This window comes from Panicum virgatum, chromosome 6N (assembly GCF_016808335.1).
Source record: "Panicum virgatum strain AP13 chromosome 6N, P.virgatum_v5, whole genome shotgun sequence".
Classification (NCBI taxonomy): domain Eukaryota; kingdom Viridiplantae; phylum Streptophyta; class Magnoliopsida; order Poales; family Poaceae; genus Panicum; species Panicum virgatum.
In genome coordinates, this window is record NC_053150.1 from 40,682,526 (window position 1) to 40,698,443 (window position 15,918).

General features: G+C 44.1%; 5 protein-coding genes across 5 annotated transcripts; 4 read left to right on the forward strand and 1 right to left on the reverse strand.

The window, feature by feature from the left end:
* The first annotated feature begins 3,299 nt into the window (after window positions 1–3,299).
* On the forward strand, window positions 3,300–8,204 carry LOC120677401. Its single transcript, XM_039958552.1, has 3 exons — window positions 3,300–4,850; window positions 7,763–8,024; window positions 8,103–8,204. The coding sequence occupies exons 1-2, from the start codon at window positions 3,438–3,440 to the stop codon at window positions 7,781–7,783; spliced, it is 1,434 nt and encodes a 477-aa protein (XP_039814486.1). The 5' UTR covers window positions 3,300–3,437; the 3' UTR covers window positions 7,784–8,024; window positions 8,103–8,204.
* Window positions 8,205–8,247: 43 nt separating this feature from the next.
* Window positions 8,248–9,331, forward strand: LOC120679475. The gene is made up of 3 exons (XM_039961075.1): window positions 8,248–8,594; window positions 8,672–8,761; window positions 9,156–9,331. The coding sequence occupies exons 1-3, from the start codon at window positions 8,463–8,465 to the stop codon at window positions 9,297–9,299; spliced, it is 366 nt and encodes a 121-aa protein (XP_039817009.1). The 5' UTR covers window positions 8,248–8,462; the 3' UTR covers window positions 9,300–9,331.
* A 1,448-nt stretch (window positions 9,332–10,779) lies between these two features.
* On the forward strand, window positions 10,780–12,368 carry LOC120680156 (uncharacterized protein At2g39795, mitochondrial-like). The gene is made up of 2 exons (XM_039961777.1): window positions 10,780–11,330; window positions 12,016–12,368. Exons 1-2 carry the CDS (start codon window positions 10,795–10,797, stop codon window positions 12,173–12,175), a joined length of 696 nt encoding a protein of 231 aa, XP_039817711.1. The 5' UTR covers window positions 10,780–10,794; the 3' UTR covers window positions 12,176–12,368.
* A 495-nt stretch (window positions 12,369–12,863) lies between these two features.
* Window positions 12,864–13,470, forward strand: LOC120680157. The gene is made up of 2 exons (XM_039961779.1): window positions 12,864–13,062; window positions 13,129–13,470. Exons 1-2 carry the CDS (start codon window positions 12,898–12,900, stop codon window positions 13,426–13,428), a joined length of 465 nt encoding a protein of 154 aa, XP_039817713.1. The 5' UTR covers window positions 12,864–12,897; the 3' UTR covers window positions 13,429–13,470.
* Window positions 13,471–13,591: 121 nt separating this feature from the next.
* Window positions 13,592–15,552, reverse strand: LOC120678161. The gene is made up of 3 exons (XM_039959313.1): window positions 15,477–15,552; window positions 14,043–15,354; window positions 13,592–13,595 (listed from the first exon to the last, which is right to left on the reverse strand). The coding sequence occupies exons 1-3, from the start codon at window positions 15,550–15,552 to the stop codon at window positions 13,592–13,594; spliced, it is 1,392 nt and encodes a 463-aa protein (XP_039815247.1).
* Window positions 15,553–15,918: the final 366 nt, after the last annotated feature.

A 15,918-nucleotide genomic window follows, 5' to 3' on the forward strand; every position in this document is an offset into this window, starting at 1 on the left:
TGTAAACACATGCTAACCTCTTGTAGAGCTAGGTCTAATTATGCTATCTAAAGCCACTTTGACATTGTTAATTAGGTGCAGTTGTTATAGGTTAGATGCCATGTCTAGAGAGCCATCATTGTCATTCATTAATCAGCTGGTCATGTTAGTTGAAAGGGATCTCATTAGGTACATGGGAACATAAAAAGTCGCCACTGAACTGTGATCCTGTTTTGAAGACTTGACTTGACAACAAAACTTGTTGTCAAATAATCCCCCAATGTTTGTTGGTTTCTTGTATGGGTATTAGGAGATCTGAAAGATTATTGGACTTTCTTTTTCAGTCCGACAAATGATGTTATGTCATGGTTCATGAAAGGCATTATCAAAGACAACAAGTTAAGTCAAATGCAAATTCATATACTGTATCTAGCCACTAGCACCCACTACATCAGGTCTTTATTATTTTCCTTTTCTACCTCAACTTTCTTAAAGGTGGTCACAACATGTGTTCACACATTTTTGACCTTTAGTTTCTTTCTTTTCATGTTTAAATTCAAAATATGTTCACGTCTTGTGGCAGCAAATGGGAACAAAGCTAGCCTTGAGGGAAAGTAGAAACAATGGCACCACCAGTAGACGGGAGAAGAAACATGGGATTTTTGATAGCGAGAGCGGCGATCCAGGTCCCTAAATACTACAAACATCTTAGGGCATCTCCATCGCTCGTCCTTTTGCCGTCTGTTTGACGGTGATTTTGCACAAATCCGGCAGCATCGTCGACTCGGAAGGATCTGGTGCTCCCGCTCAATTGTGAAAGGCTGCAGTCTGTAGGTCTCCTCACAGTGCATATATATAAATGTCGGCCTGTACAGTCGCAGGAGGTTGTCATGAGCATCTGTAGCTATATCATCAGCATCTGTAACCTTTCCCAAAAAAAAAAATCACCATCTGTAACCAAGGTACTGCTAATGCCCATCTTTCACACCTCAAGAATTATTTTTTAAACTCTCTGTGCCTCATCTTTGTTGGTGATCTTTGACTTCTCGGTGAAGGATGGGAAGACATTGGAGACGTGGGAGAACATGATGAATTCAGTGAAGACAAGTCAGGTATTTTCCTGTACTGTTGAGTGCTTGAATATATTTGTGTTTTTTTTGCTGTTCTTCCATGACCTGCTCTGTCCATGAAAACTGTTCTAAATCCTATGATGCAATATTTTTCAAAGTGATCAAATATTGAGAGTTCAAATGCTTTCTTATTCATATAATACATAGCCACACAATGATCTTCACTAATGATATCCTTGGTTGATCATAGGTTACATTCCAAGCATTAAACAACCAAATAGACAGCAGTTGTCTGTGGGTTAGAGAAGCTATTTGCTAAACTGTCTGTATTGCTCATTCTCAAAACTTACAGACGACATATGTCTGTGAGTTGGAGATGCCCTTAGCTCAGTGCACAGTGCACCCAGTCACCCAAACCCGCCTCCTTTCCAACAAACCCCGCCTCCACGTGCTCCTAGATGCGCCGTTGCACAGTGCACGCACCGACATCGACGACCGTGACGCTGTCGATGCCGGACTGACCTCGGGCAACCCGTGACGCCGACGCCGGAGGCCCCGCCGCAGCGTTCCCTGAGTACCCTGCCCCACCGTGACACTAACGCCGACTGAGGTATTAATAAAGCCATGTTACTCTTCTCCAAAATTCGGTACATTGTGCTCAACTATCAGATGCGGACGGTGGAAGTTGAAAATTTCTTTTCGACTGAAGAATGTTGCTAACCACCACAATGGTAATTTGATGTCTGACGCTATGTGGAAACTAGGTGCTGTACTGTAGAGCCTACTAAAGGTTAGTTTCAGCACTACCAGAAACGGGGAGATTCCTGTCGGTTTGCTTTGTTCCTGTCGGCTTCCAAAAAACCGTCACGAAAGCGAAACAATTCCCGTCGCAGTGGAAAACCCGACAGGGATCAACGCAGGAATTACTGTCGGCTTGGGAATAACCGACGGGAATGACAAAACCGTCAGGAATCATCATCCTAAATCCTGATGGTTAATACAAACCGACAGGTTTTGAGGAAATCGGGCGCCAAACGTGAAGATGGGCGGGCTATTCTCCCGCGCCAAACCGGTGGGCGGGCTATTCTCCCGCGCTAGCTTGTCCAACTGGGTCAAAAGGGTATCCGGCTGGCCAGTTGCCCCCTGAAACCCTAAACCTTATCCTGCACACGGGCCTTTCTCCCCAATCCTGCCTCGCGCCGCCACCACGCCATCTCGGTCCCGCGGGAGCCGTCGTCCTGACGCCTCCCCGCGACGGCCGGCCGGAGACCCCCGACGGCGTGCCTCCCCGAAGCCCCCCCGACCGTGTGCCTCCCCGAAGGCCCCCCGCGCGGCCTCCCCACGCGGCCGCCCCGAAGCTCCCTCCGCACGGCCGGCCCGAAGCTCCCTCCGCGCGGCCGGCCGGAGCCTCCCGCCGGGCGCCGGCCCGACGCTTCCCCGCACGGCGGGCCAAAGGCGGCCCCGGACGGCGTCACGAAGCCCCACCCCCATGCTCCACCAGCTCCGCACGACGCCGACTCCCCCCGCCCGCACCGCCGGTTCCTCCCATCCAGCACCGTCGGCTCCTTCCGTCCAGCGCCCGCTGCCACAGGAAACCTCTGCTCCACAAGCCCTTTGTTGCAGGTGTTGAAAGGTAACGATTTGTGCCTCCCATTCATTGCTTGAACTTAATCTTTCATGGTTTTGTTGACTTTTAGGTTCCGTGCAAATTATTTAGGAGTAATACTTAGATCTAGTGAGCCACTAAAATTTTCTTCAGCACCTGATGTTTACTTTAGTGAGATCTTTATTTATGATGCAATACCATTCCAATAACAGTATAATGGTCTAATGAGAGAGATTCCTGGGCCAAATGCTTGATTGATTGTGCTGTGCTGCCCACTTTGATGTTCTCATACCATCTATTTCGATGTGTAAAATTTCCATGCTTTTAGTGTTGCTGTTTGTTGTTAAATCTTTATGCATAGCGCATACTAATTGTTTGGGAAATAGTATTTGCCAATTTGTTTTGCTGCCTCCACAAGATTGGTCAATAGTAGTATTAAACCTCTAATTATAACACTTCGTGATTGCCAATAGTGAAACTAAATTATGGCTGAACGTGATTGGATGTATAGTGGCTGGCAGCGTGGTAGACCAACCTGTAGTTGGATTGAGCGTACAAAGGAATTCTTGGATTTTGCCTTTTCTAATCATAACATAGTACAATATGGTACCATTAAGTGCCCTTGTTCTGTGTGTCGAAATTATTTTCGGCATGAAAGGGGTAAGGTAGAGCTACACCTATGTCAAAATGGGTTTAAAGAAAACTATAGAATTTGGACCGCACATGGTGAGAGGCGTGACCAGCAGCAACAAGATTTTGAGGGTTTTGGTGAAACAGATGACATGGATGGTATGTTGGCTGACTTAGCTGCAGCTATCCCATCAATATCGGATGAGGAACCAACAGCTGCTGCTCAAGCATTTTATAGGATGATTGCTAATGCAGAAGAGTTAGTTCATGACCAAACAAAACACTCAACTTTGTCAGCCACAGCTCGTTTGATATCAATAAAGTCACAGTACAACCTCTCTATTGCGTGTTATGATGATATTGTGGCACTCATCCAAGAACTCTTACCTGCTGATAGTAAATTTCCAAAGGACTTCTACTCGTCAAAAAAAATGTTAGAGGGTCTTGGCATGCCATATGAAAAAATTCATGTTTGCTACAAGAATTGCATGCTTTATTATAAAGATAATAAGGATAAACAGAAATGTGACTATTGTGATACCCCTCGTTATGTGGATGGATCAAATAAGATCCCACGTAAAGTCTTGCGCTACTTGCCCATAACAGATAGGTTACAAAGATTGTATGCACATGAGCAGACTGCAAAAATGATGCGATGGCACGAAGAAGCCCCCCGTTCTATGTATGGTACAATGGATCACCCACGTGATGCTGAATCTTGGCAACAATTTAATGTTGATTTTCCGGAGTTTGCAAAAGAGGCAAGGAACGTACGATTAGGTTTTGCAACAGATGGTTTCACACCTTATAGCATCACAGCTGCTTCTTATTCATGTTGGCATGTGTTTGTGATTCCATATAATCTTCCACCGGGTGTCGCCATGAGGCCTGAAAACATCTTTCTTTCTCTTGTTATCCCTGGTCCAGAACATCCTGGAAAAAATTTTGGTGTTCTAATGCAACCTTTAGTAGATGAATTGCAAGAGTTGATGAAGGGAGTTGAAACATGGGATGCCTCATTGAAGCAAAAGTTCACCATGAAAGCAACATATTTGTGGTCAATACATGATTTTCCTGCCCTTGGGATGTTTGCGGGATGGAGCACCCATGGGATATTGGCCTGCCACCGCTGTTTAGGTGACACCAATGCATTCCGACTCACTAAGGGTGGTAAGGCATCCTGGTTTGACTGTCATAGGCGCTTTCTTCCTATGGAACATGAGTTTAGAACCCAAAGAAATGCATTTAGAAAGGATACGGTAGTGCTGGATGGACCCCCAAGGAAGTTAACAGGAGAAGAAGTAGAGGCCCAAATGAACCTCCAAGTCGGTGATAGGCTGACCTTTAATAAAGAGCACAACTGGACACATATTAATGGTTTGTGGCAGTTGTCTTACTTTAAAAAGTTGTTACTCCCGCACAACATTGATGTAATGCACAATGAGAAAAATATGGGTGAAGCTGTATGGAACACATGCTTTGATATAGTTGATAAGACCAAAGATAATGTAAAGGCAAGACAAGATCTAGCTTTGATTTGCAATCGTCCGAAGATGCATCTTGAGTTAAAACCAAATGGCAAGTGGCATAGACCTAGAGCACCATTCTGCATTGACAAGGATGATAAGCCCATCATTCTTGACTGGTTCAAAAATCTCAAGTTCCCTGATGGATATGCTGCAAATATTAAAAGAGGGGTTAATCTACAGCAAAAGAAGATATTTGGGATGAAAAGTCATGACTATCATATCTTCATGGAGCGTCTACTTCCTGTAGCTTTCCGTGGCTTTCTTCCTGAAAATGTTTGGCTTGCTCTAGCTGAGCTCAGCTATTTCTATAGACAGTTGTGTGCTAGACAAATTAGTAAGAACACTGTATTAGCTTTGGAAAAGAACATTGCTGTTCTTATTTGCAAGCTAGAGAAGATATTTCCACCAGGATTTTTCAATCCTATGCAACATCTTATGATTCATCTTCCTGAAGAAGTTCGACTAGGAGGTCCTGTACAATATAGATGGATGTATCCAATTGAGAGGTACAATTCTAATATCTGTAGCCTTAAGTTACTGGTTTGTTAGTGGTAGTATTTACTTAATCTGATATATTTTCTTAGGGCTATACAAAAGCTTAGGAAAAAAGTACGTAATAAGGCAAGAGTTGAGGGCTGCATTGTTGAAGCTCAACTTGTTGAGGAGGCCACAAATTCTGCTTCCCTTTTCTTTAAATCGAAGGTTCATTCAGCTAGAAATAAGGCACCTAGATATGATGACGGAGCCTCTACATTTCTGCCTTGTTGTGATATTGAAATATTTCAACAACCTGGAAGGTGCTTCTGCCCAAGGAGAATGCGTGATCTTTCAACGCATGAATACAAGGCTGCATTCTTATACATACTAATTAATATACCAGAGATGGAAGATTTCTTGAAGTATGTGCTGAATTTACTGTAATAATTTTTGAAAGTTTGTAAAATCAAATCTCATGTTAAATTTTGATTCTGTGTGTATAGAAAGTTTGACGAAGAACAATGGATGGGAACAAGGCATCCAACTGAACAGCAAACTTCTGAGTTAAGAATGAATGGTTGGAAAGCTGGACGTGGTAGCAACATCCATTATGGACCTAACTTGTTTGACTGGTTCAAATCTTATGTAAATACCTTAGCACACTTGAAGTTACAAATTAATTTTAGTTAGTCAAACAAAATGCTAATATTTGTTAAGTTTACTTTACAGTGCAAAGTTAATGCAAGCATTCACAAAGCCTTGCGTCAAATATCTTATGGGTTCAGTTCAAGAGTGAGCACCTATGGATGTTATGATATTAATGGGTACAGGTTTCGATCTGAGACATATGAGCACACTAGAGCAGGGTTGGCTACAACCAATTGTGGGGTTTGTGTTTCTAGCTTTGATGAGAACGACAACCTTCTCGAGTATTATGGTGTTATTAAAGACATCATTAAAATCTCTTGGCAGGGCAGCATGCAACTTCAGCTTGTTATATTTGAGTGTGACTGGTTTGATCCTACTCCTGCTGGTGTTAGGCGCACAGAAAATCTTGGTTTGGTAGAGGTCAAACATAGCTCAAGACTTTCGAACTTTGATCCTTTTGTGCTAGCAAGTCAGGTTAAACAAGTGTATTATCTACCATACGCTTGCAATAGTAGACAAGATCTATCTGAGTGGTGGGTTGTGTACCATGTTGCACCTAGAGATCGATTGCTTGCAATTGATAGTACCACTGAATCTGATGAAACAGGAGGGCTGACTGAAGATGTAACATTCTTTCAAGAAGAAGGTTTGGAAGGCACTTTTGTTATTGATCTAGGAATTGACTTAGATAATTCAGCTGCTGTTTTGTCAGATGAGATTGTTGATGAAAGAGAATTGGAGGTGCTGCAGAGACAAATAGATGATTCTGAACAGATAATGGAAGATGACAATGGGAATGACACTGATGAAGAGCTAGCAGATGCAAACTATGATGAAGAAGACTACTGAGAATAAAATCCACTTGTGTTGTCTTTATTGTACTTTTTTCATTTGTTGCTGCAATGTGTAACTTTATAATGTATTGCAATGGACTTATTCAGCTTTTGTTTAATCTACACATTTTCTTGCTTATATACTTGCTATTTTCATATTCAGACATATATTTATTTTCCTTTTCTAGTTACATCTATAATTACTAACAGCATGGTATGTTCCTATACAGGACCTGAGGAGTTTTCGGCACCGACCTGTTCGCAGCGATCCTACTGATCGTACTGATCTGAGTGATGAGAATGGCAATGGCAGCTCCAACAACAATGAGGAAGAAATCAAAAAAAAGAAGAGGGGACCTACTAAGCTGAGAAGGCCACCAAATGGCCAACAAATTCCTATTAGACCCCTTGGTGAAGAGTGAGTACATCTTCCAACCTACCAAACTGTGCTATAATTCTTCTTTGCAACTTAATGGATAAATAGTGTTGATGTCCTGTATTGCTTATTTCCAAGTGATGTTTGCTTTCAATTGAATAGATAAATATGTTGATGTCCTATAATGGTCCACTTTACTTTTTCTTATAGGCAATTTGAGTTTGTGAATGATTCATCTGACATGGAAATGGGGATTGGTGGTCAAATAACAGCACTACTGAAACTTGAATACCCTTCCATTATTAAAGAGAATCCTAAGAAAACATTTTATGCAAAGAATTGGGCTCATTATAGTATTACCAAAGATGAAGATGGGATGACTGCTGCTGATTGTTTCAGAGAAGAGTTTTTGGTGAGTACAATGTTCTAAAACTACTACTATTTTGTTCAGTTTCATGAGATTTATTAGCATAGATGGATATGAGATGATTATTCTATATTTCAATGCAGAGCATCTATTCAGTGGATGATGAACATAGATCACATGCTGAGGAAGTTCTTGAGAGGTTTGCTGCCAAACAATGCAGAAACATGATGTACGAGCTTCGTGTGAGTGCTGTGAAGGCCTATTATGATGATGTTCTACAGCAGCCGATAAAGGATATAGTGGCACGCAAGAAATTGCTCCGTGAAGCACAATATTTGAAGGTTAAGCCAGAATGGATTTCGGAGGAGGCATGGCGCAAGATTTGTAGTTATTGGTGCTCACAGGAATTCTTAAAGAAGCGTCGCCTTGCTCAAGACTCACGCATGCAGCCTGATTTCGCTCAAAACAGGGGCGGGTCTCGACCATATGGGCAGACCAAGCGATATTTGGTAAGTCAGTGATTGCTTCTCGTACTGCTATAATGTCCCTTGTTTGTATTATTGCTGATTACATCTCTTGTATCGTAGGCAAAGAAGTATGGCCCTGAAGCTGCCTCTGATATCAATACTTACTGCTGCATGAAGTCAGGTGTGAACAATTGTGATGATAATGGAAAAAGTGGTCCAATCCCAACATAGAAAGCCCAAAGGCGTGTTGTAAGTTGCTGCACTTCAAACTTCAAATCTTTGACATAATTTGAAGGATAATTTGAGTGTTTTTTCTTTTATTAGGATGATTATTTTTCTACTCTTGAAGCTTTGCATCCAGATGACTATGAACAACGTAAAAGTGAAGGGAAGCTTGATGCTGATGTCCTGTATAGTAGTGGGAATGGCTTAGCTCATGGCCGTGTGCCAATAGCAAATGGTGCTATAAGAAAATGTGATATGAAAGAAAGTGGTAGGACATCCAATTCCACAAGGCAACCAAGCTCGGCGTCTTACCAATATCTTGTGAGGCGGAATGCACACTTGGAGAAGGGCTATCAGATTGGACTTGTTTTGATCAAACAAATGCCGGTAATTGAGTCAGTTCAACATATTTTGTAGTCACCTTATAATTCTTAGAAGCATTTCCTAATCATTGTATGTTGTAGGATTTTTATGCCAAGCTAAACATGCCAATACCAGAAGAAATCGCCACCATTTTGCGAGAAGCAAATACATGTGCACAATCAAGTGAGCAGGTGTGCTACCTTACCATGCTCTTTTATGGCTTGTTCTGTTCATGTTTTGCAGAGGGTCCCTGCATATCTCACAACATCTCACTTGGAATAAATTATATTATAAATGTTGGATTAGCAGTTTATATCAATCACTAGTGTTAGTTCTCTTGTGCTATTGTGTTCATATGTGCAAAACCAGTCACATACCTTCCATGTTTGTCCCAACAAATAGTAAAAATAATAATAGATTTTTGTAGTTAGCTATCAAATAGACCTGTTGAATTTTCCAGACCTATTGCATATATAGTACTTTTCAATTCTGCTCCATTACAAAACTAACATGATGTTATGTTGACCTATTCGCATTGTGTGCTGGATTTGTATCTGCCTTTTGATTTCTACTACCACTTTGTAGGTTAGTCAGTCATCACATGCTGAAAATGGTGGTTCTGCCAATGGAAATGGCATTGCAGACAATGGTTCTCCATGCAGGAGCCATGACAATGACGCTTTTGGTAGTGGCAACCGTGACAATGAAGATGACCCTAGTCTGGAATGAAATGGGGATGGGTACAACGTACATCTTTTGTGAAGGCTAACTTTTTGTGTAATAGTTAGCAACATGAAGTTAGCAAGAGAGTGAAATGGCCTCTCCATTGGCTAGCAGTACATCTGCTGAACTTCCTGTTTTTGTGTAGTTGACATCATGTGTACTCGACTCGTGACTGTGATTGTAACTTGCTCCTTGGGTACAAGTGTTGGAGCTGGACATGCTGGATATGCATGCATGTTGCTGTGTAAAGTCCTTGATAAACAGGGTGGACACTTGGATGACTTAATTTAGATGTGATCTGCTAGTGCCAATTGAAATGTGGCGACTTATATGTGATTCATATGTGATGTGACATGTTGGCTGTATAAATGTTGGGGTGTGAACATCTGAATTAAATTGGTAGTGTATTTTATAAGCAAATGTTATATTGTTTTTCCTGTCGGTGTGTGCATTTTACCTGACGGTTTAGCTGGCCGAGGAGAACTGGAAATTCTTGTCTGTTTATTTTTCCTGTCGGCAATCCCTGACGGCGGTAGTGGCAAAATCAAGGGTTGACTGGTCAAACCTCACCCCGACAGGAATTACCGATAGGGATTGTTTCCTGTCGGCCATCCGACAGGGAATAGTACTCTTTCCTGATGAGCGTTTCCTGTCGGATGATTCCCGACGGTTGGCCGTCGAGAAAACCATTCCTGACGGCTTTTTTGTTATTCCTGACGGTTTTTGGCCGACAGGAATTTCCCTGTTTCTGGTAGTGCAGAGATCCAGATTATCAGTAAGAAGGGAATTGGGTATCTTATAATAATAACATTTGCAAAAACAGGAATCATACCATATTGCTGATTGTTCTGCCCATGAACGTTGAGAGCGCCAGATTTTTTTAGAAACCGAGTTTATATTTTATTTATAATTTGGTGATCACAGCCTAAAACTTACAAAGACATTCCTGAAAGAAAGTGAAAATACATCCTTGTTGAGCGCGCCAGTTTTTTTTTTTGAGTGGGTTGAGAGCGCCAGATTTTTTTTTTTGAGAGGAAGGTAGGCTCTTACTCAATAATGTTTTGAGGTACATGTATCATTTCTGGACACTCTAGGAGCCAAACATATCTCCCAGGTGCCATATTACAAACACTTTTAGCAAGAACATGAGCCTCACTATTAGAGCTTCTACCTTCATGCTTGAAAATTACTTCTTGAAGTAGCCCACTCCTAGCCTTAATCTCATGTAGGATCGCAGAGTATGCACACAAATTCTGCTTATGAATGTTGACAATTACTTCCAAGCAGTCTGAAGCAATTTCTTTGTCACTTGAGAGCGCCAGATAAGATAACATGACCAGGATCTCATATTTAATGAGCCCAGGAGAGCCCATCAGAGCAAAGTTGAAAACTCATTGGCCCATTCTGCTCTGAAAAAACTGGGCCGTGCCCTCGCTCCACTGCACTACGCGCCGCTTCCCTTCCCTTCCAAGAAGCAAAACCGCCGCCGACGAGCACCGCCATGGCGCTGGCACGGCGGCTGCTCCGCCTGCGCCCCCACCTCGCCACGCTCCCGCTCCCTTCCCCCGGCACCCCGCGCCTCCTCCCGTCCCGCACCTACATCTCCGACATGCGCCGGTCCGCCTTCATCGACCGCCTCCTCCGCTCCGTCCGCTCCGAGATCTCCTTCCTCGACAACTCCGCGCCGCCACCATCGCCCCCGTCCCCCGCGCCCTTCGCCGTCGAGGACCGCCCCGGCGATCAGTGGGCCCGCCTGCGCCGAGTGTTCCCCGCGGCCGAGGGGGAGGAAGAGGAGGTCAGGGTGGACGCCACATTGGTCGACGGCGCGCTGCCGCCCTCCCGCTCTGGCGCGGACACGGGCGCCCCGCCCAGGTTGCACATCAGCGTCAAGGTCGAGGTCTCCAAGGCCGCGCGGCCAGGGGTGGCGCTCAACTTCGAGTGCTCCGCGTGGCCTGACGAGATGGAGGTGCAGAGGGTCTTCCCCGTCCGCCGCGGCGGGACTTCGCCGGTGCAGCAGTACGTCGGCCGCCAGTTCAGGTGATAGCATAGCATCTCTAAATTTTTCACATATAGATAAACTTTTCCGCTACCTTGTTGCTCTCTCAATTGCTGCTTCGGATATTGGTAATTGTCTTGCTAGTGATCAAAATGTGCTACTCCTATGTGCTTGTTGCTACTGAAATTGATGATGGTGTTATCAACTGATCATTCGTGAGGTTAAGTACTTGGGCATGGGGAGAAAGGTCCGAAACTTGGAAACCCGTTCCCTTCCATATTCATCTTCAATAAATGTGACTACATTTTGTTGGCAAAAGGAAATGTTGAAAAATGCGTGGAAAAATACCAGAACCTGTATGTTTTTTTGTTTAAGAATGGCTGGCGCCAACTTGTTTGATGCAACAAAAGGACTAAACTATTTATTGCAATTAGCTAGTCCTGTTCTTCTGTCACAAAACCCTGTGCTGTCAGCAATTCTGTACGCTATAGTGATTTAATTGCTCTTTCTTCCCACAAATCATTATGTACGCCATAATGATTTAATCATCAGGAAGCTCGTTTTTGAGAAGAAAGAGCAGCTAAATCATTATGGCGTGCATAATTGCTGACACAGCAGGGTTTGTGACAGAAGTACAGGACTTGCTAATTGCAATATTCTGATAAGTATTTGGTCCTAACTTTTTGGAGCATTTACTGATAACTAATTTGTTATTCTGGTGAGCAGTGAGTTAGATGAGGACATGCAAAGTGCGGTGCGAGATTACTTGGAGCAAAGAGGAGTGAACGATGAGCTTGCAGCGTTCCTGCATGCGTACATGGAAAACAAGGAGCATGCTGAACTAATAAGATGGTTGAAGAACATTGAACTTCATGTCAAAAACTGAACATTCAAGTTGGGTTAATTAGTTTGTCTTACAACACTTAGTGCCCATGGTCACAACCTTGGCACTTTGACATTAGTATTGTTATATTGGAAGTTTATTTTTGTTGCGCCAGTTGCACATATTGTTGGCAGTTTGGCACTTTGACATTAGTGTTGCTGTATTGGAAGTTTATAAAAAATAAACATTCAAGATAGCATGGCTGGCACAGTAATGCAAGCTACTAACATAATAAGCCTTTGAACACTAATACAACAGCTGAAAGAGGTAACATGCCGCACCAAGACGGGGGTGGGGGGTACTATAAAAAAAAGGGTTTTTTTGATTGGTGCCATTACAATTTCTGGAGTTCGGATATATGCCATTACAATTCAACTATTCCAAAACATGCCATTACAATTCCAAGTTTCACCGAGCCACGCCATTTTCTACGTATCCCTCGGCACAGGGCCCACCCGCAGGCGTACGCATACGGTAGGACGCCCGTTGTGGACGCATTTGCCCCTCCGCTCGCGAGTATAGGCGCTGGCAGCCCTCTCCCTCCTCTCGCCCACTCTCACTCTCTCCCTCTGCCTCTCCTCTTCCCCCCGGCGACGGCGGCGGAACCCTAACCCTAGCCCGCCGGAGCACTGAATCCATCCCCGCTGCCGCCTCCTCGCTCGCTCTCACCCTGTCTCTCCTCTCCCCCCGACGGCGGCGCAACCCTAAACCTAGGCCGTGAAGCGATGACGTCGAAGTGGTCGGGCAGCCCGATGAAGTCCACGGGCTCGAGCGCGATGGCGAGCGGCAGGAGGGTGTGCCCGTCTTGCCTGGTTCCTTTGGTGCGGATCCAGAGCCGTCAGAAGGACACATTTGGGCAGTGGTTCTTGAAGTGCCCGTTGAACATCAAGGTTTGGGTTCATGCAATTCTTGGTTGAACTGTCTCCTTCTTCTTCTGATTCTCCAATTCGATGCAGGGTGATCCCAGTACTTGTGGCTTTATCCGCTCTGAGGCAGAGTATGAGGCCTTGGAAGCACATCCACGGCGGTGCGAAGCTGCAGGTGGTGACTGGTGCGCCGAATTGAAGGATTTGAAGCAAGAATTGGCAGAGGTGAAGGAAAAGCTTGATAGATTTGGAGCTGCGGTTTGGAAGCAGAAGTCTGAACAAGAGTCTAGGAAGTTGCAGATTGTGCTTGAGTCATCAGTTGTAGTGCCTCTGTTAGTAGGCCTTGTAGGTGTTCTATTTGGTGTTGTTGTTGCTGAAATGTGGAAGTGAGATGCTCAGAAATGAATGAAATGCTGACTTGTTTGAATGCTATCATGTGTGTTTTGTGAGTTGCACTGGAATATCTTGTTTGAATGCTAATAAATTGCTGAATTCAGAGTGAGATGCTTGTTTTGCTATTGACAGAAATGATCAGGTAACAGAAAGTGACACATTAGCTGAAAATGACAGAAATTGAGACATAACTTAGCATCACATTAGCTGACAGAAATCTCACAGTTGTTCACAAACCATCAGACCATTACAAGGCCATACACAGGTTCACAGAATACCACAAAGAGTTGTTGAACACACAGGTTCATATTCTACAAGCCACAATGTTTGACAACACAGGTTGAACACACAGGTTCATTAGTTTGGAAACATAAGCTTTTTGATTGTACTGAGAACAGTAGTGGGTGGGTTAGCTGTGGCCTTCTTCTTCTTCTTTTTGATTGGCGTCTTCTTCTTCTTTGGGGTGCCCTTCTTCTTCTTCTGAACTTTCTTTTTCTTGGGTTGGGAGGGACCAGCTTCATCTATTGGATGCTCTTTCCTACATTAGCAAGGTGAGATTAGATATTGTCAAGGTGAGATTACATAGATTGCAATTGTGGACAGAATGGTACCTTTTCTTGGACTTGTTCTTAGGTGCAGCTGTCTGACCATCTTCTCCAACCTCTGGTAGCTTGCAAGTTTTTTCAAAGTGACCAAAATCTCTACATCTCTTGCATCTAACCTTCTTTTTTGCAGCTCTTTTCTCCAAGAAACCTCTAATCCTTTGCACCTTGGGTCTTCCTGCTCCTCTACCCAGCAATGGTGGATAGACATTGAATCCAAGTTGCACTTGTGGCCACTGTGACCTATCTGGCAAAGGCTCAATTCTGTCCTCATAGGCTGCTTTGAACTTAGCCACAGAGTAGTATTCATGGACATAATCTTCAATCTTTAACCCTCTATTGGACAGAATCCATGCCAAAGCATGTTTGCAGGGCTTGCCTGTCACCTGCCACTCTCTACATGAGCATTTGTGGTTGTGGATGTCCACTGTGTGCCTTTTCTGATTGTTCCAGTCATCCAAGATGGTGACTTCTGCAATGTCAACATCACTAACTGCTACTTTGACCACTTTGAGGTTGTTGCTGATCAAGTTCAGGTCCTTCATCACATTTGGGAGTACCCCATCTTCCCACTGCCTAGCAAGCACCTTTCTTGTGTACCTCTTCTCCATTATAAGCTCTCTGATTCTGTCAACTAATTCATGCACTAGCAAACCTTTGAACTTCTTTATCTGAGCATTGAAGCTCTCTGAGACATTATTTGTCAAGAAATCACACTTTGAGCTTTCAGAGAAGGCACATCTGTACCAGATCCTATTGTGGTGCTGATCTAGGTAATCTATTGTGTCAGGATCAAACTCAAATATCTTCTTCATGTGCCATTCAAACATGCCTTGTGTGTAGCTTCTAGCTGCAGGGTACAAATGATCAGTGATCACCTCACCAGAATAGTGCTTCATGAAGTTCTGATAGAGATGCCTCATGCATTCTCTATTCTCAGCTTGTGGGAACACAGCACCCACTGCTGTCTCTAGTCCTTTACATGCATCTGTGCATATGACCAAGTTTGGAACATCTCCAATGACTTTGCACAAATGCTCCATAAACCACTTCCAATTGTCTTCTGTTTCTGAGTCAAAGATTGCATAGGCTATGTGATAGAGCCAATTGTGTCCATCTACACTTGTTGCTGAAGCTAACTGGCCTCTGTACTTGCCATTTAAACTGGATGCATCTACACCAACAAAAGGTCTACACCCAGCTTTGAATCCATCTATACAAGGCCTAAGAGCTACAAAAATCCTCTTGAACCTGTGTTTCTCACCAATCTTGTCTAGCTCTATCTGTACTAAGCTACCAGGTGAGACTTTTTCAATTTGAGCTGCCCAATTGAACAAAAGCTGAAAACTTTCCTCATATTTACCATGGATCTGCTCCAATGCTACTTTCATACCTGACCAGGCCTTGGAGTATTTCATCTTGATGCCATAGTCAGTCTCCAACCGTGCTCCTTGGAGCAGATCAAGGATGCAGATCCATACCTTTCCTCACCGTGCTCCGGCTCCGCGGGATCCGCCATTCTGGTCAGTGGATCAGCATCAGAGCTCCAGCCCTAGATCTGGAGGCGGCAGCGGGGATGGATTCAGTGCTCCGGCGGGCTAGGGTTAGGGTTCCGCCGCCGTCGCCGGGGGGGAAGAGGAGAGGCAGAGGGAGAGAGTGAGAGCGGGCGAGAGGAGGGAGAGGGCTGCCAGCGCCTATACTCGCGAGCGGAGGGGCAAATGCGTCCACAACGGGCGTCCTACCGTATGCGTACGCCTGCGGGTGGGCCCTGTGCCGAGGGATACGTAGAAAATGGCGTGGCTCGGTGAAACTTGGAATTGTAATGGCATGTTTTGGAATAGTTGAATTGTAATGGCATATATCCGAACTCCAGAAATTGTAATGG

Bases quoted from the DNA above. Each gene is read 5' to 3' on its own strand.
- LOC120677401 (XM_039958552.1), top strand. From the start codon at position 3,438: ATGGATGGTATGTTGGCTGACTTAGCTGCAGCTATCCCATCAATATCG. The intron at 4,851-7,762 runs TTAAAACCAAAT...GCTTCGTGTGAG, and splicing joins GTCCGAAGATGCATCTTGAG to TGCTGTGAAGGCCTATTATG.
- LOC120679475 (XM_039961075.1), top strand. From the start codon at position 8,463: ATGAAAGAAAGTGGTAGGACATCCAATTCCACAAGGCAACCAAGCTCG. The intron at 8,595-8,671 runs GTAATTGAGTCA...TGTATGTTGTAG, and splicing joins TTTTGATCAAACAAATGCCG to GATTTTTATGCCAAGCTAAA. The intron at 8,762-9,155 runs GTGTGCTACCTT...ACCACTTTGTAG, and splicing joins GTGCACAATCAAGTGAGCAG to GTTAGTCAGTCATCACATGC.
- LOC120680156 (XM_039961777.1), top strand. From the start codon at position 10,795: ATGGCGCTGGCACGGCGGCTGCTCCGCCTGCGCCCCCACCTCGCCACG. The intron at 11,331-12,015 runs GTGATAGCATAG...TCTGGTGAGCAG, and splicing joins TACGTCGGCCGCCAGTTCAG to TGAGTTAGATGAGGACATGC.
- LOC120680157 (XM_039961779.1), top strand. From the start codon at position 12,898: ATGACGTCGAAGTGGTCGGGCAGCCCGATGAAGTCCACGGGCTCGAGC. The intron at 13,063-13,128 runs GTTTGGGTTCAT...AATTCGATGCAG, and splicing joins AGTGCCCGTTGAACATCAAG to GGTGATCCCAGTACTTGTGG.
- LOC120678161 (XM_039959313.1), bottom strand. From the start codon at position 15,552: ATGGCGGATCCCGCGGAGCCGGAGCACGGTGAGGAAAGGTATGGATCT. The intron at 15,355-15,476 runs GTTGGAGACTGA...TCAATTGGGCAG, and splicing joins GATCTGCTCCAAGGAGCACG to CTCAAATTGAAAAAGTCTCA.